We start from the raw sequence: 13,240 nt of genomic DNA on the forward strand, positions 1-13,240 counted from the left end.
TTGATGCTCCAGGCTGCCCGAGGAGTGAATGCCTGTGGGCTGGTCTTGAAGCTGTTTTCTTTGTGGTTTGCCTCCCATCCACTGGGAAGCCCATGCTCCTTTCATTTTCATTCTTTTCCAGCTCTACTGCTTTTGAACACAGAACCCCCATCCTCCCACCACCCAAACTCCACATTCCAGCCCCATGATTTCATGGTACCAGGCGTATCTCCCCTGCCATGCCGTCAGGCTGCCTGCTGACTCTTGCAGGGGGAACAGACGGGAACATAAACTCACCACAGAAGAGCAAGACACTCTCTGTATATTTTTAAGGCCAGGAATCCAGTTCTCATTTAGAGCCTGTATTTTCTTAATAGCTCCTTGAAAATTGAACAAACCATTTCTTGTTGCTCTTACTTCTTGATAACATCATTCCCTCTGCCTGGATGTATAGAATCACAGAAACTAGAGAATGAAAAAGATGTATTAGATCATGTCTAGTTCATTCCCACTGGTCACAGTTCTTTTTTTTCCCACAGTCTGTCCTCTAGTGCTTTTCTCTGCTAGTTTTCTCAAGAATTAGTGTCTCCATTTGTCCTGGGGGATAATTCCTGAACATGGAGGAATTTGTGTGGAAATATTCTTTTTTTTCCCCCAGCTCGATAGTCCTAGTCCTTATAATCTTTTACATGACCATAAACAGTCCCCTTTCATCCTGGGTCAAGCGTTTCTGGATGGTATTTTTTTTTTTTTCCTTTCCATTTATTAAGTTCAGAGCTTGTTTTTCTGCTTTGCTTTGTCTCTTCATCAATCAGTCCCTAAAGCCCATTAATCATTTTTAACCTCACTGAAAACTTCTTTACTTATTCCCATATCAGGAGCCCAGGGCTTACTACAGTCCTAAGGCACTAGAGAAAGCCTCCCTGATAGGTACTTATTCTATGCTAACTCTTCTCTCTCCCTTTCTTTTCTTTCTCCCCTTCCCCCTGTCCAACCCCCACCTCTATCTCTCAGCCTCAGTTCTCAGCTGCCAACTATTTTTAAAATAATGTCTCTAAATTATGATTTCAGGAGTTAGTCATTGAGGTCCTCGTGTGGAGTCTGTGTGTGTGTGCGTACATGTGTGTGTGTGTGTACATGTGTGTGATTCTAAGTGCAAGATCATATTTGTTCTCGGTTACTTAAAAATTATTTTTCATATTCTCAGAGCCACAAATCTTTTAGGTCTCCTGAGTGCTTGGATCAAGCACAATTCTGGATCATGGAACTATGATGTAGCATTCTATTTTATAGCTGTCATCTGAAGAATAAAGAGGAAAATAAGCAGATATGGGGGAAATAGACTATATTTTAGGATTTGAAATTCTAGGGAATAGGAAAGGGCAAAATTTAAGTAGTCTTGGCACTCCCATATCTGAAGTAGACTAGCTCTTAGGAGCTAATGTTATATATAAACTCTGTGGTAAATGTTACATTCTTTTTAAAAAATTTTCAGCTTTGTTGATATATATCAACAAATAAATTGTAAGATATTTAAAGTGCACATATACCATGGTAATCTGATATATATTGTGCAAAGATCCCCCGCTTCTGGCTCTGTGATAACCTAGAGGAGTGGGATGGGGTGGGAGATGGGACGGGGGCTCATGAGGGAGGGGCATATGTGTAGCTATGGCTGATCCATGTTGTTATATGGCAGAAACTAACACTGTATTGTAATTATTCTTCAAGTAAAAGTAAATAAATTAAGGAAAAAAAGATCCCCCATCTAGTTAATTATTGCCACAACCAACACCTTACATATTTGTGTGTGTGAGAGGACATTTAAGAACATTTAAGTTCTACTCGCTTAGCAAATTTCAATTACACAACACAGTGTTATCAACTATAGTCATCATGTTTTGCATTAATTCTCTTTTGCTGTATGGTTTTCAAGATTGGAGGACCCCATATTATAAAGATGTTGGTTCTCCCCAAAGCAATCTATGGACTCAATGTAATCCCAATCAAAAATCCCAACAGGTTTTTTTTTTTCTCTTGGAACTTGACAAGATGACTCTAAAATGCATTGAGAAGTGTAAAAGACCAAGGGTGGGTTAGATACTATAGAAGAATAAGGCAGAAAGACTTGCTCCACCAGGTCCCAAGACTTATTAAAAAGACAACTGTAATACTGGTGCAGAAATAGACAAAGAGACCAGTGAACCAACGAGACAGAATAGAAAGACCAGATACAGACTCAGACATAAAGAGATATTTGATTTATGCTGAAGTGGCATTCTAGAGCAGTGGGGAAAGACAATCTTTTCAATAAATGGTGCTAGAATAATTAGGTATCCACACAGAGAAAAAGAAAAAGGAGAGAAAATAAAGCAGATGCTTGCCTCACACCATATGTAGAAATCTCCAAATTGATACAGACTTAAATGTGAAAAATAAAACTTTAAAACATGCACATACATATATGTTTTATATATGAATACACATATCTTCATAAATGTGCAATTTTGGAAGATTTGTTCTATGACATAAAAATCTGTAGTCAAGATTACATATTTGGTAAAATTAGGAACATCTCTTTATCAAAAGATAACAAAAAAGCAAATAGCCACACAATGAGAGAATATATTGGCCACACATATAACTGACAAAATAGTAGGATCCAGAATATACAAAAATTCTTAAATCAATAAAAACATTTTCCAACTTCAGAAAGATAGACAAAATAACCTGAATAGGCTCTCTACAGGGGAGAGCAATATGGTTATTAAAATAGCAATAACCATAAGAGTTCTCAGCTTCTCTAATAAATAATCAAAGAAATGCAATTAAACTGTAATGAGATTCTACTTCATATCACCAGTGAGCTAAAATTAAAACTACTGGCAAAGTGTTGGTAAGGATGTGGACCAACAGGAATTGGTGGTAGAAGCTGCATACTTAGGAACAGTTTAGCACACTGTAGTACAATTGAAAATACATATGCATACCTTGAAGAACTGACTCACCAGAAAAAACCCTGATGCTGGGAAAGATTGAAGGCAGGAGGAGAAGGGGACGACAGAGGATGAGATGGTTGGATGGCATCACTGACTTGGTGGACATGAGTTTGAGTAAGCTCCAGGAGTTGGTGATGGACAGGGAAGCCTGGCGTGCTGCAGTCCATGGGGGCGCAAAGAGTCCGACATGACTGAGCGACTGAACTGAACTGAATGCATACCTTGAAGTGAAGTGAAAGTTGCTCAGTCATGTCCGACTCTTTGTGACCCCATGGACCATAGAGTCCATGGAATTCTCCAGCCCAGAATACTGGAGCGAGTAGCCTTTTCCTTCTCCAGGGGATCTTCCCAATCCAGGGATTGAACCCAGGTCTCCTGCATTGCAGACAGATTCTTTCCTGGCTGGGCCGTATGACCCAGCAATTCAGCTCCTAACTATGTACACTAGAGAAATTTGTACAGAAGTAAACATAAGAATATTCTTTTTCACCCATAACATTTTTTTTTTTTTGCGACAGAGAGCTGGCAAAATAATGCTATGAATGTAAAAAGTTTTAATAGTTGGTGGCTAAGCAAAACATGATAGCCAGTGGAAGGAGCATACATGAGCTCTGAAGTCAGTGATACGTGGCTTGAAATTTCAGTCTCATGTATGAGTTGTGTTACCATGGTCAATATCTTAATATCTCTGAACCTCAGTTTTCTCATCTGCAAATTGGAGGTAATCATATGCCTACCATATTGTGTATTATAAGGGGTAAATATATTAATGCATATAAAGCACTGAGCATAAATGCCAGCAACATAGTAGTTATCCAGTAAATTACAACTGTTATTAGTAATATTTTTACTATTGTTAAAAATGATAAGGATGCATTTTATTTTTTCAGAGCCTTTTAGTTATAGCACATTTATTTATATACATTCATTTTTTGTTTTTTTACTATAGAATGCAAAATGATTAAAAGGAAACATGGCATTTTTTCACCCTGTTTTAGGGACAGAAAATATTTTTTGAAAAAAAATTTGCAGGGGAATTCCCTGGCAGTCCAGTGGTTAGGACTCCATGCTTCTACCACAGGGGGCACAGGTTCATTCCCTGGTTGGGGAACTAAGATCCCACAAGCCATGTGGTATGGCAAAAAAAATTTTTTTTGCATTCAAAATCTTTCAAATACTGAAGCACATTTTTTTTTTCTCACTTCCTATTATGACTTCAATAACAGCAAATTAGGTCAGTGGAAAAGCATGTCAAAAATGATTTTATAATTTAAAAATTATGCAAAATTAAAAACTTCTTTTGAAGAAATAAAAAAAAAATGATTTTATCAAAAGTCAAAGGAAACCAAAACATGAAAATGCTAAATAACTTTATCAAGAAGTAATACCAGAAATGAAGTATCAATTCAGTTCAGTTCAGTCGTTCAGTCATGTCTGACTCTTTGCGACCCCATGAATCGCAGCACGCCAGGCCTCCCTGTCCAACACCAGCTCCTGGAGCTTACTCAAACTCATGCCCATCAAGTCGGTGATGCCATCCAGCCATCTCATCCTCTGTCGTCCCCTTCTCCTCCTGCCCCCAATCCCTCCCAGCATCAGGGTCTTTTCAAATGAGTCAGCTCTTCGCATCAGGTGGCCAAAGTATTGGAGTTTCAGCTTCAGCATCAGTCCTTCCAATGAACACCCAGGACTGATCTCCTTTACGATGGACTGGTTGGATCTCCTTGCATTCCAAGGGACTCTCAAGAGTCTTCTCCAACACCACAGTTCAAAAGCATCAATTTTTTGGCGCTCAGCTTTCTTCACAATCCAACTCTCACATCTATACATGACCACTGGAAAAACCATAGCCTTGACCAGATGGACCTTTGTTGGCGAAGTAATGTCTCTGCTTTTTAATATGCTATCTAAGTGGGTAACCCAAGATTCTGCACATTAAATTATATCAGCAAGAAAACTGAATTAAGTAGCAGTAACCTTTAGCCCTAATACTATGGCCTTCATTGCCTTACCTGCACAATGAGTGAATCATGTCATAACAAACCCTTGGAGCCCCTTTAACCTCCAGTGAAATTTCACTTCTATGTCTGAAGTCTTTGTAATGACCACCAGAACCACAGTCATCTTTTGCTCTTGGGAATTCCTGCCTGTACCCCACTATTTATCTTTCCAAACTGGTTATGACTGTGTCGTCATGTTGTATTGTTCCTTTTATTTTCATAAGCATATCTTCTCTCTCCAATTAGATTGGAGATACAGACCTTTTCTTACGTGCCTTTGCATTTGTAAGGTTTTGAGTGCAAAAAGAAAATATATATATATTATTATCTTCTGTCCCCTAATAGCACCAAACATAGTGCTTTGCACCAAGTTGGAACAAAATAAATGCATAAGGATGATGACTGTCAGATTTTATTTAAAAAAAAAAATAGGAGTAGCCATCATAGCTGTGGTAACATGGGCATCAGATTCATGGATTCTGCTTCAAAAGCAATTTTGTTTGTTCTCCTTTGTTTCAGAAAGATGCTGTGAAGCGAATATTCTCGGGCATTCAGCCTACAGGAATCCCCCACCTCGGCAACTATCTGGGAGCCATTGAGAGCTGGGTGAGGTTACAGGATGAGCACGACTCCGTGATGTATAGTATTGTTGACCTGCATTCCGTCACTGTCCCCCGAGACCCAGCCATCCTCCGGCAGAGCATCTTGGACATGACTGCTGCTCTTCTCGCTTGTGGCATAAACCCAGAGAAGAGCATCCTTTTCCAGCAATCTCAGGTCAGCTTCTCAGATTGGAACTGAGAAAACTTTTATTTTCAGATTATTTGAGGAAAAAATTCAGTGGTTTATACAGCTCCTGTTTGTGATTTTTTTTTTTTTTGAGCGTTCAAAGGTGACTTCATAAAATGTAACTGTTTCATTTTTCTTTGTGTTCATGTCATTGAGTATTATTATAATGCAATAATATTTTCAGCTTTTTCCTCAACTGTACTTGGTAAGTTTATAGTGCTTCATATACCAAAAAATTGTATCCTATTATTACTTCTAACTCAAGAACTGTTTTTCTATATTGGGTTGCATTCAAACTGATGAATTCATGCTGTTGACTGGTTTCCTGGTGATGAGGGATAGAATTTAGCAACTGATGTTTTTACGTAACTACAATGTTGCTTTGCTGGGTATTGCATTTGGAAGGTCTACTGGATGATTCCTATTGTTCATTCTTTGTATAATAACTTTTGAGAAGATTTGAAAGAGCTAGCTGGGAAATTGGAAGACGATGTCCAGTGTCTTGAGTCCAAGCCAAGAAAGGCCTCAGAACACAGCCAGAATATTTGACTCATATCTTTACTATGGATGAATCAGTTTGCTCTTGGACAGGCAGATAACCTGGCCTAGAGACAGAGCACTTAAGAGACTCCCTAGCAAAGAAGATGAGAGTTTTAACTGAATCATGCTTTACATTACATGTTTTCTTTAACCTGATGACAAGCCCCAGCCAAGGAATAGTATGTTATACATGTTTTGGCATAATTTAACATGTATGCAAATGTGGTACGTGTTACACATGTGTACAACTCTTTTCTTGATCATAAACTTCTGACACTCATTTTTAGGCATATTTAATCACCCACAGAACTTAATATAATGATTCACACACACAAACCATTTAAAAATATGTAATGAATGAGAAGAATATCTTCAAAAAAATAAATGCAGTTATCAACTTAAACTTGTTGCCAGCTTAGATATAATCTGAAGGAATAATAGAATCTAATCATTAACGTGACTTTTTTTTTCATCCCTTTATTATTATTTTTTTTCATTTATTTTTATTAGTTGGAGGCTAATTACTTTACAATATTGTAGTGGTTTTTGTCATACATTGACATGAATCAGCCTTAACATGACTTTTAAAGGCAATTTACCTCAATTTCCTTTTTCACAGTTGGTCAGGAAGGCCTTCTTTATGTATGACTTTTCAGATTGAATCTTGGACAGATCTAATTGTTATCAAGAACTTGCTTATGCTGAGCAAACATCTGCCTTCCTGTAATTTTCAGCCACTCATTTAACTTCTCTCTGAAAATACATAATAAATAAACTCTGTATTCCACATGACTGCTATTCCAATACTTGGAGGTATTGGTTGTCCATCATCCTTACCCTCCGGGTCCTTGTTCCATAGGACTTACCTTCTTCATACTAGCTGTCCTTAGATATCTCACCCTCTTGGTTGAGCTACCTCAGAAGCATTCCTACCTTTTCTCTGAAAAGATGATGCCTCTCATATTTCATGAAACAATGTCTGTACAAGCCCTTCACACCCCTCTCTCACATTATAATTATCAGAGCCAGTCTAATAATTATCAGAGCCAGTTTTTGAGTCACCTAATGCATTTTCCAAGGCATACCATCTTCACTCCATCTTAGCTGCTTTTGATATAAGCTCTTTTGATCCTTGTATGATACTCTTTTATTAAAGAATTTATTTTTATTAGAAGATAATTACTTTATAATACTGTGATGGTTTCTGCTATGAATCAGCATGAATAGGTCATAGGTATACTGATGTCCCCTCCCTCTTGAACCTCCCTCTCACCTCCCTCCCCATCCCACCCCTCTAGGTTGTCGCAAAGCACTGGCTTTGGGTTCCCTGTGTCATATAGCAAATTCCCACTGGCTATTTATTTTGTATATGGTGTTGTGTATGCTTCAATGCTACTCTCTCAAATCATCCCACCCTGTCCTTCCCGACTGTGCCAAAAGGCTATTCTTCAAGTCTGAGTCTCCTTTGCTGCCCTGCAAGTAGGATCATCAGTACTGTCTTTCTAGATTCCATCAGTTCAGTTCAGTCGCTCAGTCATATCTGACTTTTTTGTGACCCCATGTACTGCAGCATACCAGGCCTCCCTGTCCATCACCAACTCCTGGAGTTTATTCAAACTCATGTCCATTGAGTCGGTGATGCCATCCAACCATCTCATCCTCTGTTTGTCCCCTTCTCCTCCCGCCTTCAATCTTTCCCAGCATCAGGGTCTTTTCAAATGAGTCAGCTCTTCGCATCAGGTGGCCAAAGTATTGGAGTTTCAGCTTCAGCATCAGTCCTTCCAGTGAACACCCAGAACTGATCTCCTTTATGATGGACTGGTTGGATCTCCTTGCTGTCCAAGGGACTCTCAAGAGTCTTCTCCAATACCACAGCTCAAAAGCATCAGTTTTTCGGCACTCAGCTTTCTTCACAGTCCAACTCTCACATCCATACATGATCACTGGAAAAACCATAGCCTTGACCAGACGGACCTTTGTTGGCGAAGTAATGTCTCTGCTTTTTAATATGCTGTCTAGGTTGGTCATAACTTTTCTCCCAAGGAGTATCTTTTGATTTCACAGCTTCAGTCACCATCTGCAGTGATTTTGGAGCCCAAAAAAGTAAAGTCTGTCACTGTTTCCACTGTTTCTCCATCTGTTTGCCATGAAGATGGGACTGGATGCCATGATGTTTGTTTTCTGAATGTTGAGCTTTAAGCCAGCTTTTTCACTCTCCTCTTTCACTTTCATCAAGAGGCTCTTTAGTTCTTCTTTACTTTCTGCCATAAGGGTGGTGTCATCTGCATATCTGAGGTTATTGATACTTCTCCCAGCAATCTTGATTCGAGCTTGTGCTTCATCCAGCCCAGCGTTTCTCATGATGTACTCTGCATATAAGTTAAATAAGCAGGGTGACAATATACAGCCTTGACGTACTCCTTTTCCGATTTGGAACCAGTATGTTGTTCCATGTCTGGATCTAACTGTTGCTTCCTGACCTGCATACAGATTTCTCAGGAGGCAGGTCAAGTGGTCTGGTATTCCCATCTCTTTCAGAATTTTCCACAGTTTGTTGTGATCTGCACAGTCAAAGGCTTTGGCGTAGTTAATAAGGCAGAAATAGATGTTTTTCTGGAACTCTCTTGCTTTTTCGATGATCCAGCAGATGTTGGCAATTTGATCTCTGGTTCCTCTGCCTTTTCTAAAACCAGCTTGAACATCTGGAATTTCATAGTTCATGTATTGTTGAAGCCTGGCTTGGAGAATTTTGAGCATGACTTTACTAGCGTGTGAGATGAGTGCAATTGTGCGATAGTTTGAGCATTCTTTGGCATTGCCTCTCTTTGGGATTGGAGTGAAAACTGACCTTTTCCAGTTCTGTGGCCGCTGCGGAGTTTTCCAAATTTGCTGGCATATTGAGTGCAGCATTTTCACAGCATCATCTTTTAGGATTTGAAATAGCTCAACTGAATTCCATCACCTCCACTAGCTTTGTTCATAGTGATGCAAGTAAGGCCCACTTGACTTCACATTCTAGGATGTCTGGCTCTAGGTGAGTGATCACACCATTGTGATTATCTGGGTCATGAAGGTCTTTTTTGTACAGTTCTGTGTATTCTTGCCACCTCTTCTTAATATCTTCTGCTTCTGTTAGGTCCATACCATTTCTGTCCTTTATTGTGCCCATCTTTGCATGAAATGTTCCCTTGGTATCTCTAATTTTCTTGAAGAGATCTCTAGTCTTTCCCATTCTATTGTTTTCCTTTATTTCTTTGCATTGATCACTGAGGAAGGCTTTCTTATCTCTCCTTGCTATTCTTTGGAACTCTGCATTCAGATGGGTATATCTTTCCTTTCCTTCTTTGCTTTTTGCTTCTCTTCTTTTCATAGCTATTTGTAAGGCCTCCTCAGATGGCCATTTTGCTTTTTTGCATTTGTTTTTCTTGGGGATGGTCTTGCTGTACAATGTCTCCTGTACAATGTCACAAATCTCCATCCATAGTTCTTCAGGCACTCTGTCTATCAGATCTAGTCCCTTAAATCTATTTCTCACTTCCACTATAAAATTGTAAGGGATTTGATTTAGGTCATACCTGAATGGTCTAGTGGTTTTCCTACTTTCTTCAATTTAAGTCTGAATTTGGCCATAAGGAGTTCATGATCTGAGCCACAGTCAGCTCCCAGTCTTGTTTTTGCTGACTGTATAGAGCTTCTCCATCTTTGGCTGCAAAGAATATAATCAATCTGATTTTGGTGTTGACCATCTGGTGATGCCCATGTGTAGAGTCTTCTCTTGTGTTGTTGGAAGAGGGTGTTTGCTATGACCAGTGCATTCTCTTTTCAAAACTCTTTAGCCTTTGCCCTGATTCATTTTGTACTCCGAGGCCAAATTTGCCTGTTACTCCAGGTGTTTCTTGACTTCCTACTTTTGCATTCCAGTTCCCTGTAATGCAAAGGGCACCTTTTTGGGGTGTGAGTTCGAGAAGGTCTTGTAGGTCTTCATAGAACCATTCAACCTCAGCTTCTTCAGCATTACTGGCCAGGGCATAGATGGATCACCGTGATATTGAATGGTTTGCCTTGGAAAGGAACAGAGATCATATATACATGTTAATATATGTATATATAGATTCCATATATACATGTTGATATATGACATTCATTTTTCTTTCTTATTTACTTCACTCTGTATAATGGCTCTAGTTTAATCCACCTTATTAGAACTGATTTAAATATGTTCTTTTTTTATAACTGAGTAATATTCCATTGTGTATATGTACTACAACTTCTTTATCCATTCATCTGTCAATGGACATCTAGGTTGCTTCTGTGTCCTAGCTATTGTAAACAGTGCTGCAATGAACATGGGGGTACATGTGTCCTTTTCAATTATGGTTTCCTCAGGCCATATGCCCAGTAGTAGGATTGTTGGATCATATGGTAGTCTTATTCCTAGTTTTTTGAAAGAAATCTCAATACCGTTCTCCATAGTGGTTGTATCAATTTTAAAAATTATATTATATTTCCATAATTCATCTAGGTGAAAATGTCCAATCTCCACAAAGTAGCCACTTGTCAGACTGCTTTTTAAAGCAACTTTTAAAATTAAAGGTTTATGTACAACTGCATCCAATACTTGCACTTTGAGCTCATAGCCCCAGAAGGAACTCTTCTATTTTAAATATGTTCTCTGTTGTAAAGAGTTTTTGGCAGTGACCTCCATAAATATATAAAAATTTGCAATTATTGAGGTATCTTCTTCCACATGGTATAGTGTTGTTCAAAATAGCAATTGAAAGAGTAACCCACAATATGGGGAGCTTTATAAGAACTCTTTCATAAGTGAGGGATAGTAAAATTCACCTTCCCTTTGGTTTTTTTATGTTACACAGTGAGCTCTCTGGTTCCCCAACTGATTGTAGGTCTAGGTCAGAGAGTGGAGGCAACTTGTGCTGCCTGTTTCCTTGATGGCCTATAAACTGTTTCACAGGTCCCCTCCTACCATCCCTGACTTCAGCTCCCTTGGGAGAACTTCAATAGTTTGCCAGGTAAAATTTGAGAAGAGTACTCATGAGCCCATATTCCACAGTTTTTGTCACACAAAGACAGTTGAAAGGCTTCCTCAGATGTCTTTCTGTCCTCAAGACATTCTTGGTCTGGGCCATTTCCTTCTTGAACTCAGGCCACCAACATTATTACAACTCAGTGGGTAGACTGGTTATTGTATCAGATTCTCTTTCCTGTTTAAAATATTTAATGAAGAAAACTTGAAATATATGTAGAAGAGTAGGAGAATAGTATACTTTACCCCCATCATTTATTAACATTTTGTGATTAGTCTCTCCAATTTTGTTTTCTTTTTTTTTTAATATACTTCTTCATGGTTATCTTTGCCAATTTTATTTATTTATTTATTTGGCTATGCTGGATCTTCACTGTGGCCTACAGAGGCTTCTAGTTGCTGCATGCAGGCATGGTTGCCCTGAGGCATGTGGGATCTTAGTTCCTGGACCAGGAATTGAACCCACATCCCCTGTATTGGAAGGCAGATTCCTAATCACTGGACTACCATGGAAGATCCCATGTTGTTTTCTTTGCTGAAGTATTTTATAGCAGATATCACACATCATGGCATTTCTTTTTTTTCTTACATCATGGCATTTCATGCCCTAAATATTTTAGCATGCCTTTCTATAAACTCAGGAAGTTTTCTTACATAACCACAATAGTGTCATCAAACTTAACAAAGTTAATGATAATCCCATATTATCATCTAATACCCAGTCCATGTTCAAACTATGCTGGTTTTCCCAAAATGTGTTTTATAGTTGGCTTATTGAAATGATGATCCAACCAAGGTCTACAAATAACATTTGATTATGGATCTTAAGTCTCTTGTTTTTCATGCCTTTTGATTTGTTGATCATTTTATTTCTGTAAAGTTAATCTTTCCTCATTTAAAACTTTGAGTTTTGTGCTACCACTTTTTTCATGCCTTTAATATGTTAATCAGCTTTTCTTTTACTCACTATAAATAATTAGCCTTTTTGGACCTAAACATGAACGTTAATTTTCTTCCTAAGGCACTACTTTTGCAAGTTATATAGACAGTTTCTGACTTACAGTGGTTAAACTTATGATGGTTTGAAAGCTATATACATTCAATAGAAACTGTACTTTGAAATTTAGATTTTGATCTTTTCCCAGGCTGATAATATGTAGAAGATACTCTGTTGTGATACTGGGCAGCTCCAAGTCAGCCACAAGATCACCAGGGTAAATGATCAAGACATAACCAATCTGTTTTCCACTTTGAGTACAGTGCTCAATAAATTACATGAGATATTCAACACTTTATTATAGTATAGGTTTTGTGTTAGCGCCCCTGGAGAAGGAAATGGCAATTCACTCCAGTATTCTTGCTTGGTAAGTCGCATGGACAGAGGAGGCTGATGGGCTACAGTCCGTGGGGTCACAGAGTTGGACACGACTTAGCAGCTAAACCACCACCACCACCACCAGGGCTGATGTAAGTGTTCTGAGCATGGTTAAGCTATGATGTTGGGAAGGTTGTGTATACTGTATGTATTTTCGACTTGGGATATTTTCAACTTAATGGTGTGTTTATCAAGACGTGGCTCCATTGTAAGTTGAGTACTCTTGGAGAGAGAACTTTATTCTGTCTCCCACTATGCCTTTGCCTCAGGAGCTGATGGCAGAGAGGCAGTACAGAGCCAGAGTTGACCTCCAGGCCCTGGACTACTAAATTACCCTTTCACTCCTGCCTCAGTCTCTCCAATCGACGGTCCATTCCCCACATTGTAGCCATGTGCTCTTTCTACTTAAAATAAACCAGCACCTCTCTCCTACCCTCAAAGCAAAAATCTAAACTCAGTTTCTAGAAAACCCTTCAATCATAAGGTTCCTGAGAATATCAGGTCAGTGTTTCTT

The 13,240-nt window shown here is 38.8% G+C and overlaps 1 protein-coding gene across 5 annotated transcripts in view; it reads left to right on the top strand.

The window, feature by feature from the left end:
• WARS2 (tryptophanyl tRNA synthetase 2, mitochondrial) overlaps positions 1–13,240 on the top strand; it is a 104,472-nt gene that overhangs the window by 41,756 nt on the left and 49,476 nt on the right. For all 5 annotated transcript variants that reach the window (XM_043459576.1, XM_043459558.1, XM_043459583.1 and 2 more), the window contains exon 2: positions 5,498–5,755. In XM_043459576.1, coding sequence (XP_043315511.1) covers positions 5,498–5,755 — 258 coding nt within the window. The remainder of the gene's footprint in view (positions 1–5,497; positions 5,756–13,240) is intronic.

Source organism: Cervus canadensis, chromosome 2 (genome assembly GCF_019320065.1).
Source record: "Cervus canadensis isolate Bull #8, Minnesota chromosome 2, ASM1932006v1, whole genome shotgun sequence".
NCBI classification, from domain to species: domain Eukaryota; kingdom Metazoa; phylum Chordata; class Mammalia; order Artiodactyla; family Cervidae; genus Cervus; species Cervus canadensis.